Here is a 13,462-nt window from a genome sequence, read left to right as displayed (position 1 = left end):
GAGTTTACTGTCATAATATCCTGAGGACAGATAACACAAGTTTATTAAGTCCTTATCTGAGTATAGATATGATATGATATGGAGGTTATGATACCTGCACGTCCACTACCGTGGTGAACTCTCCTGGACGCTCCAGACTGTAGAACCCACTCTGCTCCATCAACTGACGCACAATCTCATTGGTTATCTAGGGGAGAGAGGGGGAGGGACCAAGACATAAACAATCTCATTGGTTATCTAGGGGAGAGAGGGGGAGGGACCAAGACATAAACAATCTCATTGGCTATCTAGGGGAGAGAGGGGGAGGGACCAAGACATAAACAATCTCATTGGTTATCTAGGGGAGAGAGGGGGAGGGACCAAGACATAAACAATCTCATTGGTTATCTCTAGGGGAGAGAGGGGGAGGGACCAAGACATAAACGATCTCATTGGTTATCTAGGGGAGAGAGGGGGAGGGACCAAGACATAAACAATCTCATTGGTTATCTAGGGGAGAGAGGGGGAGGGACCAAGACATAAACGATCTCATTGGTTATCTAGGGGAGAGAGGGGGAGGGAACAAGACATAAACAATCTCATAGACCTCTCACGCATGTCATAATTTCCCCTGCCCAAATAAGGGAGGGCGAGTCCTTCGGCATGAGAAAATGTACGTGTTATATTAAACCAGCTTCGTCTGTGGTTCACACAGGCTCTTTACTGTGAACAAGGTCTTCTAATATACATGTCTCTCTCTGATAAGGCAGGGGATTTAGAATTTCAAAGTGGCAGTTAAAAAAAAGGAAAAATAGCTTAGCGTTGTTGCATGTCAGGTCACCCAACGTCACCAGCATCAGTGCATTCTCATCACAGCGGCGTAACAAGTGTTAGGGATGTACCGATACAGATACCGGTGTTTGATATCAGTCTCATACCAGGCTGAAATATAATATCAGTATCAGAGAAGTACATTTTTGACCGATTATCTTTTTGTCCAAGACACAATTTCAGTCCAAGTCTATAGAACTGTTAGCTGTTTACAAACATACCGTGTACTTATACTATGGAGAAACCATGTCACTCCCCTGACTAAAAGTATAATGGAGCTCTATGGAGAAACCATGTCACTCCCCTGACTAAAAGTATAATGGAGCTCTATGGAGAAACCATGTCACTCCCCTGACTAAAAGTATAATGGAGCTCTATGGAGAAACCATGACACTCCCCTGACTAAAAGTATAATGGAGCTCTATGGAGAAACCATGACACTCCCCTGACTAACAGTATAATGGAGCTCTATGGAGAAACCATGACACTCCCCTGACTAAAAGTATAATGGAGCTCTATGGAGAAACCATGACACTGCCCTGACTAAAGGTATAATGGAGCTCTATGGAGAAACCATGACACCCTCCTGACTAACAGTATAATGGAGCTCTATGGAGAAACCATGACACTCCCCTGACTAACAGTATAATGGAGCTCTATGGAGAAACCATGACACTCCCCTGACTAACAGTATAATGGAGCTCTATGGAGAAACCATGACACTCCCCTGACTAACAGTATAATGGAGCTCTATGGAGAAACCATGACACTCCCCTGACTAACAGTATAATGGAGCTCTATGGAGAAACCATGACACTCCCCTGACTAACAGTATAATGGAGCTCTATGGAGAAACCATGACACTCCCCTGACTAACAGTATAATGGAGCTCTATGGAGAAACCATGACACTCCCCTGACTAACAGTATAATGGAGCTCTATGGAGAAACCATGACACTCCCCCTCTGACTAAAAGTTGTTTCAAACGAAAACGTCTGCATGTAATTTTGCCAAATCAGCACGGCTGTGAGTGTGAGTCTTTCACCTTTTACACATCTAGCTTTGGCATGGATCGATTGTTTAGATCGCTAGCATGGCTAACAAATGCAAATATATTGTAGTCTGCCCCGTTGTTCTGACCAGGATTACGTTAGTTTCTGCTTCGGGTCTGCGCGCGCATATTTTCATGACGTCGTCGGCGAACAGGTGTATACTGTTCATTAAAAGTAATGAATGGGATTGGTACTCTGTAGGTACAGGTATCAGGACTGAACAAGTCGGATCAGGTCATTCCTATTTTTTTGTGTTAGCAATCTGGCTTTTAAAAATTGGAACATAACAAAAACATAAAATCTTTTGGTGAAAGGCAATTTCCCGATCAACCCCACATGCAGCATCAAGGACACAATCACTGGTAAATGGAAAGGAAAACAGCCTTCATTAAGGACCCACCCACCTGGCTTCAGCTCCCCCCAGCACCCTGGTGGATGGTCTGGTTGCCCACTACAACTCACACCCTATCTCTCAGCCTGGACTCTCTAGCCCCCATCATAACCCGGACTGTCACCTACACCCGTCCTGCCCCTTGGTTCACCACTGAACTCTGCACCTTGAAGGCGGTCGGCCGCCAGCTGGGAGAGGATCCGCAATAAATCCGGCCTCACCGTCCACCGCGAGGCTATAAGGATGCCGTGGCCAAGTCCTTATACTACTCCACCCTCATCAACGACCAGCAAAAGCACCCCAGAAGACTCTTTAACCACCGCCAACCAACCGCCTGCTCTCCCGGTTCCTTCCCCCCCCCCCCACCTATATGGCGAAAATTAAGGACGTTTTCCTTTCCATTGATCAGTAACGACAACGACCTCTGACCTGATCCCCCCACTCGTTGATGACGGGCATGTTGATGTCGTCTACGAAGAGGGTCATCTTGCGTCCGGCCGGCGGGCCGTAGGTGGCGCCCACGCGCTTGTCGATGTAGCTCTCCACCATGCGCTGGAACATGGAGGGCAGCGTGGCCGAGGAGAAGTTCACGCTCTTACTGAGGTGCTGCTCCGGGTCGAGCCCGCCGGCGTAGCCCTGTGGACACACAGCAGCTGTTCAATTCAATGTCCGATATTATCGGCCGATATTGGCATTAAAATGTAATATCGAAAAATTATCGGTATGGAGAAAAAAAAGAGAAAAAATATGTATTACATTTATTTAACCTTTATTTACCCAGGCAAGCAAGTAAGAACAAATTATAATTTTATTTATTGTCAAAAGTATGCATAATGTTGTGTTAATTCCACAACAAGAGATATGTAATGTTAATTACCTGAAATGATTCCGTATATCGGTATCGGTTGATATCGGTATCGGAAATTTAGAGTTGGACAATATCGGTATATCGGATATAGCTAAAAAAGACAATATCGAACATCCCTAATTTAAACCTTTATTTATTCTCAAAAAGGACTTTTGAGAATAATTGAACCGCAGCCCAAAAGTGCCCCACAGAAAATAGCATAAAATGAACATGGCCGTACAATTAGCATACAGTTGACAGAATAAAAACAATGCATGAAGTGGCGACCTCGTCACCACGAGGAAACCAGCGAACCCCACGCCCCCCACCACCCGCCCAAACTCCACGGAGGAATGACCCGCCACGCGCCCCAGAACCTGCAGCCACGGCAGGGGAGCCACGCAGCCAGGCAACGACTGCAAACACTCAAGCAGACAGACTCAACAGCAAGGCAACGACTGTCAACACTCAAGCAGACAGATTCAACAGCAAGACAGCGACTCCACACACTCAAGCAGACAGACTCAACAGCAAGACAGCGACTCCACACACTCAAGCAGACAGACTCAACAGCAAGACAGCGACTCCACACACTCAAGCAGACAGACTCAACAGCAAGACAGCGACTCCACACACTCAAGCAGACAGACTCAACAGCAAGACAGCGACTCCACACACTCAAGCAGACAGACTCAACAGCAAGACAGCGACTCCACACACTCAAGCAGACAGAGACAACAGCAAGGCAGCGACTCCACACACTCAAGCAGACAGAGACAACAGCAAGGCAGCGACTCCACACACTCAAGCAGACAGACTCAACAGCAAGACAGCGACTCCACACACTCAAGCAGACAGAGACAACAGCAAGACAGCGACTCCACACACTCAAGCAGACAGACTCAACAGCAAGGCAACGACTGTCAACACTCAAGCAGACAGACTCAACAGCAAGGCAACGACTCCACACACTCAAGCAGACAGACACAACAGCAAGGCAACGACTCAGAACACTCAAGCAGACAGACACAACAGCAAGGCAACGACTGCAAACACTCAAGCAGACAGACTCAACAGCAAGGCAACGACTGCAAACACTCAAGCAGACAGACTCAACAGCAAGGCAACGACTGCAAACACTCAAGCAGACAGACTCAACAGCAAGGCAACGACTGCAAACACTCAAGCAGACAGACTCAACAGCAAGGCAACGACTGCAAACACTCAAGCAGACAGACTCAACAGCAAGGCAGCGACTGCAAACACTCAAGCAGACAGACTCAACAGCAAGGCAGCGACTCCAAACACTCAAGCAGACAGACTCAACAGCAAGGCAACGACTGCAAACACTCAAGCAGACAGACTCAACAGCAAGGCAACGACTGCAAACACTCAAGCAGACAGACTCAACAGCAAGGCAACGACTGTCAACACTCAAGCAGACAGACTCAACAGCAAGGCAACGACTCCACACACTCAAGCAGACAGACACAACAGCAAGGCAACGACTCAGAACACTCAAGCAGACAGACACAACAGCAAGGCAACGACTGCAAACACTCAAGCAGACAGACTCAACAGCAAGGCAACAACTGCAAACACTCAAGCAGACAGACTCAACAGCAAGGCAACAACTGCAAACACTCAAGCAGACAGACTCAACAGCAAGGCAACGACTGTCAACACTCAAGCAGACAGACTCAACAGCAAGGCAGCGACTCCACACACTCAAGCAGACAGACTCAACAGCAAGGCAGCGACTCCAAACACTCAAGCAGACAGACTCAACAGCAAGGCAACGACTCAGAACACTCAAGCAGACAGACACAACAGCAAGGCAACGACTGAAAACACTCAAGCAGACAGACACAACAGCAAGGCAGCGACTGAAAACACTCAAGCAGACAGACTCAACAGCCAGGCAGCGACTCCGAACACTCAAGCAGACAGACTCAACAGCAAGGCAGCGACTGAAAACACTCAAGCAGACAGACTCAACAGCAAGGCAACGACTGTCAACACTCAAGCAGACAGACACAGCAGCAAGGCAGCGACTCCAAACACTCAAGCAGACAGACTCAACAGCAAGGCAACGACTGTCAACACTCAAGCAGACAGACTCAACAGCAAGGCAGCGACTCCAAACACTCAAGCAGACAGACTCAACAGCAAGGCAACGACTGTCAACACTCAAGCAGACAGACTCAACAGCAAGGCAGCGACTCCACACACTCAAGCAGACAGACACAACAGCGGTCCAATGAGAAGACATGCGGCACACCACGGATGGTCCGAGACGACACCGGGACCCCTATCATCATCGTTGTGGAATATTTTAAATGAGCCATGACAGTAAGCTGTAGGAATTTCAGATCGAGTCAGTTGTATAAAAACAAGTGATCAGTTTATCATCAGAGACAACGTGGACACACACAAAGCTTCTGACCAGAAAGTGACCAAGAGCTTTTGGTCGGACACACATTAAATACATAATTGAAATGACGTACATTAGACACCACCAGATATGACAGAAAAGGTAAACAAAATATGCCCCAGTTAGAGAATCATAACAAAGATTAGCTATGGCCTTGTTATGGCTCACACTAGGACTGGAGAAATAGCCATGGTCATATCTCCTCAACCTTGGTTCGTTGTTAAAGAGACAGTCAGACTGTAGCCTATAGTGTCTGGGCTGTTATACTAGTTGACCTATATTAAACTAGCTGTACAGAGATTTAAACACAGATGGACATAGATAAACATTTCCATTACATCATCATTGCAGTTACACGCACAGACAGACAGACAGACAGACAGACAGACAGACAGACAGACAGACAGACAGACAGACAGACAGACAGACAGACAGGCGGACAGACAGACAGACTGACCTTGACCATGACGGTCTTGGCGGTGCCCTGCTCTCCTATCAGCAGAACAGCCTTGCCTTGCTTCATGATGGTCTGCATGAGGAAGTCTGTCCTCACGTTGTCCACGTTGGGGACCAGGATGGACGAGTAGTCGGGGACGTGGTCTGTAGGGTAGACATACTCTGGAACCTATAGAGAGAGACAGTAGACGTGGTCTGTAGGGTAGACATACTCTGGAACCTATAGAGAGACAGTAGACGTGGTCTGTAGGGTAGACATACTCTGGAACCTATAGAGAGACAGACAGTAGACGTGGTCTGTAGGGTAGACATACTCTGGAACCTATAGAGAGACAGACAGTAGACATGGTCTCTAGGGTAGACATACTCTGGAACCTATAGAGAGACAGTAGACGTGGTCTGTAGGGTAGACATACTCTGGAACCTATAGAGAGACAGTAGACATGGTCTCTAGGGTAGACATACTCTGGAACCTATAGAGAGACAGACAGTAGACATGGTCTCTAGGGTAGATATACTCTGGAACCTATAGAGAGAGACAGTAGACATGGTCTCTAGGGTAGACATACTCTGGAACCTATAGAGAGACAGACAGTAGACATGGTCTCTAGGGTGGATATACTCTGGAACCTATAGAGAGAGACAGTAGACGTGGTCTGTAGGGTAGACATACTCTGGAACCTATAGAGAGAGACAGTAGACATGGCCTCTAGGGTAGAGTTACTCTGGAACCTATAGAGAGACAGTAGACGTGGTCTGTAGGGTAGACATACTCTGGAACCTATAGAGAGACAGTAGACATGGTCTCTAGGGTAGACATACTCTGGAACCTATAGAGAGACAGTAGACATGGTCTCTAGAGTAGACATACTCTGGAACCTATAGAGAGAGACAGTAGACGTGGTCTGTAGGGTAGACATACTCTGGAACCTATAGAGAGACAGTAGACGTGGTCTGTAGGGTAGACATACTCTGGAACCTATAGAGAGACAGTAGACATGGTCTCTAGGGTAGACATACTCTGGAACCTATAGAGAGACAGTAGACGTGGTCTGTAGGGTAGACATACTCTGGAACCTATAGAGAGACAGTAGACATGGTCTCTAGGGTAGACATACTCTGGAACCTATAGAGAGACAGTAGACGTGGTCTCTAGGGTAGACATACTCTGGAACCTATAGAGAGACAGTAGACGTGGTCTCTAGGGTAGAGTTACTCTGGAACCTATAGAGAGAGACAGTAGACGTGGTCTGTAGGGTAGATATACTCTGGAACCTATAGAGAGACAGTGGACATGGTCTCTAGGGTAGACATACTCTGGAACCTATAGAGAGACAGACAGTAGACATGGTATCTAGGGTAGACATACTCTGGAACCTATAAAGAGACAGTAGACATGATCTCTAGGGTAGACATACTCTGGAACCTATAGAGAGACAGACAGTAGACATGGTCTGTAGGGTAGACATACTCTGGAACCTATAGAGAGACAGTAGACATGGTCTCTAGGGTAGACATACTCTGGAACCTATAGAGAGACAGTAGACGTGGTCTCTAGGGTAGACATACTCTGGAACCTATAGAGAGACAGTAGACGTGGTCTGTAGGGTAGACATACTCTGGAACCTATAGAGAGACAGACAGTAGACATGGTCTCTAGGGTAGATAATATACTCTGGAACCTATAGAGAGACAGTAGACGTGGTCTCTAGGGTAGACATACTCTGGAACCTATAGAGAGAGACAGTAGACGTGGTCTCTAGGGTAGATAATATACTCTGGAACCTATAGAGAGACAGTAGACATGGTCTCTAGGGTAGACATACTCTGGAACCTATAGAGAGACAGACAGTAGACATGGTCTCTAGGGTAGATATACTCTGGAACCTATAGAGAGACAGACAGTAGACGTGGTCTGTAGGGTAGATAATATACTCTGGAACCTATAGAGAGACAGCAGACGTGGTCTCTAGGGTAGACATACTCTGGAACCTATAGAGAGACAGACAGTAGACATGGTCTCTAGGGTAGATATACTCTGGAACCAATAGAGAGAGACAGTAGATGTGGTCTCTAGGGTAGATATACTCTGGAACCTATAGAGAGACAGACAGTAGACGTGGTCTCTAGGGTAGAGTTACTCTGGAACCTATAGAGAGACAGTAGACATGGTCTCCAGGGTAGACATACTCTGGAACCTATAGAGAGACAGTAGACGTGGTCTCTAGGGTAGACATACTCTGGAACCTATAGAGAGACAGTAGACGTGGTCTGTAGGGTAGACATACTCTGGAACCTATAGAGAGACAGACAGTAGACGTGGTCTCTAGGGTAGAGTTACTCTGGAACCTATAGAGAGAGACAGTAGACGTGGTCTCTAGGGTAGAGTTACTCTGGAACCTATAGAGAGACAGACAGTAGGACATGGTCTCTAGGGTAGAGTTACTCTGGAACCTATAGAGAGACAGACAGTAGACATGGTCTCTAGGGTAGAGTTACTCTGGAACCTATAGAGAGACAGACAGGAGACATGGTCTCTAGGGTAGATATACTCTGGAACCTATAGAGAGAGACAGTAGACATGGTCTCTAGGGTAGACATACTCTGGAACCTATAGAGACAGACAGTAGACATGGTCTCTAGGGTAGAGTTACTCTGGAACCTATAGAGAGACAGACAGTAGACGTGGTCTGTAGGGTAGAGTTACTCTGGAACCTATAGAGAGACAGACAGTAGACATGGTCTCTAGGGTAGATATACTCTGGAACCTATAGAGAGACAGACAGTAGACATGGTCTCTAGGGTAGAGATACTCTGGAACCTATAGAGAGACAGACAGTAGACATGGTCTCTAGGGTAGAGTTACTCTGGAACCTATAGAGAGACAGTAGACATGGTCTCTAGGGTAGACATACTCTGGAACCTGTAGAGACAGACGGTAGTCTGGGACATGGTCTAGAAGCTAGATACAGTAGTTACTTAGTACCTTGTTGGGCCAGGGAATATGAATAGTGATAATAATTGAGTACCTTGTTGGACCAGTGCTCCCACTGTCCCTGCTGGTTGACGGTGAACTCAAAGATGGTGTGGTCCTCGTGTGACTGCGGCAGGTCCAGAGACGAGGCGTGGCCCTTTGAACGGTCAGTTCAGGGACAGAACATCAGGACTGGATCTCATACCGCGTTCATATGTCCTGGTAAATCTAAAACAATGATGAGTCTGCCTACAGGGAGGAGGTCCAACACTTGGACAATACTGACAACAACCTAACCCTCCTCAACACCAAGAAAACCAAAGACTTCAGAAAAGACAAAAGCAGGCACGTGATGTGAAAAGCTGGTGATTAAAAAAGGTTGACCCTGCCCTGTTGGTTCCTCATTGATCCGATCACGAACTGCCTCCCAGTTGCAAACGTTTATTGCCCACGGGGCGGGGGTAAACGCTCCATGGTTCGATGCAACCAGACTAGACGGGTGTGAACGAGTCCTTAGAAAGGCGTCCATCTGGGGCGGTCAGGTGGCGTAGCGGAGATTGCGCTCGTCACCAATGCAAGAGACTGCGGTCTCGACTCCCGGAGTCAGCATTGCCTTGGCTTGGGCTGATCGCTATACTCGTTTGGCTGGGTTAGGGGGAGGGAAGCTGTGGGTGGGAAACTGGCGTTGTGGACAGCGACGCCTACAGGTCAGGTCTGGGCGCTTGCTCAGCGGAGGCAGGACTTGAGGAAGGCAGCGTGACCTCCCACGCGTTACGCTTCACCAATGAGAGCCCTCGCTGCCAGGTGAGAAGAGAGCCGCTGGCTGTCGCCGCACGTGTCGGAGGAAGCGTGCGGATACTTCAGGGTTCCCTTGTACCGACCAGTAGGAGAACATGCGCACAACAACCAGGTAGGGGAGGGGAGGGGGGGGGGGGGATTTGGCACAACGACTAAATTGGGATGGGGAGAAAACAGAGAAAAATCTGAGAAAGAGAGATAAAAAAAAGGCCTCCATCTCAGTATTTTAACTTCTTGTTGACTGTACCTTTAGAAAGGCCTCCATCTTAGTATTTTAACTTCCTGTTGACTGTACCTTTAGAAAGGCCTCCATCTTAGTATTTTAACTTCCTGTTGACTGTACCTTTAGAAAGGCCCCCATCTAAGTATTTTAACTTCCTGTTGACTGTACCTTTAGAAAGGCCTCCATCTAAGTATTTTAACTTCCTGTTGACTGTACCTTTAGAAAGGCCCCCATCTCAGTATTTTAACTTCCTGTTGACTGTACCTTTAGAAAGGCCTCCATCTTAGTATTTTAACTTCCTGTTGACTGTACCTTTAGAAAGGCCCCCATCTAAGTATTTTAACTTCCTGTTGACTGTACCTTTAGAAAGGCCTCCATCTTAGTGTTTTAACTTCCTGTTGACTGTACCTTTAGAAAGGCCTCCATCTTAGTATTTTAACTTCCTGTTGACTGTACCTTTAGAAAGGCCCCCATCTAAGTATTTTAACTTCCTGTTGACTGTACCTTTAGAAAGGCCTCCATCTAAGTATTTTAACTTCCTGTTGACTGTACCTTTAGAAAGGCCCCCATCTCAGTATTTTAACTTCCTGTTGACTGTACCTTTAGAAAGGCCTCCATCTTAGTATTTTAACTTCCTGTTGACTGTACCTTTAGAAAGGCCCCCATCTAAGTATTTTAACTTCCTGTTGACTGTACCTTTAGAAAGGCCTCCATCTTAGTGTTTTAACTTCCTGTTGACTGTACCTTTAGAAAGGCCCCCATCTCAGTATTTTAACTTCCTGTTGACTGTACCTTTAGAAAGGCCCCCATCTAAGTATTTTAACTTCCTGTTGACTGTACCTTTAGAAAGGCCCCCATCTCAGTATTTTAACTTCCTGTTGACTGTACCTTTAGAAAGGCCTCCATCTTAGTAATTTAACTTCCTGTTGACTGTACATTTAGAAAGGCCCCCATCTCAGTATTTTAACTTCCTCTTGACTGTACCTTTAGAAAGGCCTCCATCTTAGTATTTTAACTTCCTGTTGACTGTACCTTTAGAAAGGCCCCCATCTTAGTATTATAACTTCCTGTTGACTGTACCTTTAGAAAGGCCTCCATCTTAGTATTTTAACTTCCTGTTGACTGTACCTTTAGAAAGGCCCCCATCTTAGTATTTTAACTTCCTGTTGACTGTACCTTTAGAAAGGCCCCCATCTAAGTATTTTAACTTCCTGTTGACTGTACCTTTAGAAAGGCCCCCATCTAAGTATTTTAACTTCCTGTTGACTGTACCTTTAGAAAGGCCCCCATCTAAGTATTTTAACTTCCTGTTGACTGTACCTTTAGAAAGGCCCCCATCTCAGTATTTTAACTTCCTGTTGACTGTACCTTTAGAAAGGCCCCCATCTCAGTATTTTAACTTCCTGTTGACTGTACCTTTAGAAAGGCCCCCATCTCAGTATTTTAACTTCCTGTTGACTGTACCTTTAGAAAGGCCTCCATCTAAGTATTTTAACTTCCTGTTGACTGTACCTTTAGAAAGGCCCTCATCTCAGTATTTTAACTTCCTGTTGACTGTACCTTTAGAAAAGCCTCCATCTTAGTATTCTAACTTCCTCTTGACTGTACCTCTAGAAAGGCCCCCATCTCAGTATTTTAACTTCCTGTTGACTGTACCTTTAGAAAGGCCTCCATCTTAGCCCTGCCGTCCAGCTCCAGCAGCGCCCCCAGAGACCACATCACTGCCAAGACGAACAGACGACCCACGACGTCTCCATGGCAACCCTGTCTCTCCTCTGCTGCAGCCGGGAGCAGGCCCTGTGTACACAAACACATGACAACAAAACTACGTAACACAAGGTGACGCAGATCTCTCTTTACACCTTTCCCGCCTGCGTGTATATTTTCCCTAACGGAGTTGCACTTCCAGCGTTCGGTTTGCGCGATCTGATTGGCCACTGACGTTTTTTTCAGCGCCAATCGCGTTACTCCTAACAATTGCGCCAGCAGGCTGTTACCCTAACCCTAACCTTAACCAACTAACCCTAACCCTAACCCTAACCTTAACCAACTTCGAAAGAGAGCGACTTCGAAAGAGTCGCCAAGCTTAACCAGTTTGTTAGGAGTAACGCGATTGGCGCTGAAAAAAACGTCAGTGGCCAATCAGATTGCGCAAACCGAACGCGGAAGTACAACTCCGTTAGGGAAAATATACACGCTTCCCGCCTAGACACTAGATACACAATATTCCCCAACTTCATTCTACTCTGAATTAATGAATGAATGAAGTTTATTTTTCAGTCTTGTTTACAGACAAATCAAACACACCCGTGTGAACTTAGAAAAGGAAAAGAAAAAAGAAAAAAAAAATCACAAATGTACATATTCAAGGCAAGCTCACACACAAAATCCTAAATCAACGACCGAAAAAAAGGAATAGGCTGAAGCACATGCTTATTTTTGCCTATCCTTTACAAATTCTTAAAAACTACGTATATTTTAATATAAGAAAGAAAAACTTAAAATATGCTGCAAGATATAATTTTTTGAAAGAAAAAACAAATGTTTGATGTTTTACTCAAAACTGTACTCCTGAATTATTTTATCCTTTAAATCTTAAATCTCCCCTGAGAAGTACACAACTTCAACCCACCACTAAGGCTATTCCATAACTTAACTCCCAAAATTGAAACACATCTATAGCTTTTACATTAGTTCTTACCTTTTTACATGTTTTAAGAATACATAACCCTCTTAAATGATACGTTCCTTCTCTTGGTTGAAAGAGACATTGAATACAAACTGGTAGGCTTTTACTCTTAGCACGAGAAAAAACTCTACTCTATTTTAATTGTGAATCTCACCTGTAGAAGATTGATGGTCTGTGAGATGTACATGCACTCCAGGATGTGCATCTTAGGAGACACGGCAGTGGAGACGAAGTCCACCAGGTCCTGTAGAAGAAAGGAGTTAGAACTGAACTGTGAACACTACAGAAAACAACCAGGGGGCATATTGCCCCCTAGCCCCTTACGTGACTGCGATCCGCAAGCCAGGGGCTTTTGGTATCCGCAGTCCCTCTCAGCTATGTAGCTACCAGGCTAGTTTGGCTGCCTCGTGCGCATGCGCTGTGACACCAACGGCGGAAATAGACGGCTCGCTCTGTATAAGTACCACTCGTTTTGTAACAATGATTTAAACTGTTTATTAGCAACTCCAAGCTTTCAGACCCCAGCGCCTTGCTGTGTGAAACCCATATTGTACGCTGGGTACTTTTGAAATTCATATCTGATATATTTTTGACCTACCCCCAGCTCAGAAACAGCATTTGGTGGCCCAAACTAGCCTGGTAGCTACATAGCTGTGAGAGTGACTGCGGATACCAAAAGCCCCTGGCTTGCAGATCGCAGTCACGTAAGGGGCTAATTGACCCCATGTCCTCTCCTATTTCTCGATGAAACAAGGCGGGGCTCGCAACTCACTCTTGATGCTCCAAGG

General features: G+C 46.0%; 1 protein-coding gene across 1 annotated transcript in view; it reads right to left on the bottom strand.

Moving 5' to 3' along the window:
• dnah5l (dynein, axonemal, heavy chain 5 like) overlaps positions 1-13,462 on the bottom strand; it is a gene marked incomplete at both ends in the record, with an annotated part of 223,598 nt that overhangs the window by 98,915 nt on the left and 111,221 nt on the right. Inside the window, 6 exon segments of the mRNA XM_084326732.1 lie at positions 95-187; positions 2,683-2,889; positions 5,992-6,159; positions 9,020-9,121; positions 11,642-11,782; positions 12,829-12,918. Of these exon segments, the coding sequence (XP_084182858.1) occupies positions 95-187; positions 2,683-2,889; positions 5,992-6,159; positions 9,020-9,121; positions 11,642-11,782; positions 12,829-12,918 (801 nt within the window).

This window comes from Notolepis coatsorum (genome assembly GCF_963971535.1).
Source record: "Notolepis coatsorum genome assembly, chromosome: 12".
NCBI lineage: Eukaryota > Metazoa > Chordata > Actinopteri > Aulopiformes > Paralepididae > Notolepis > Notolepis coatsorum.
The sequence above is the reverse complement of the archived record's forward strand: the minus strand, read 5'-3'. Positions and strand labels throughout refer to the sequence as shown.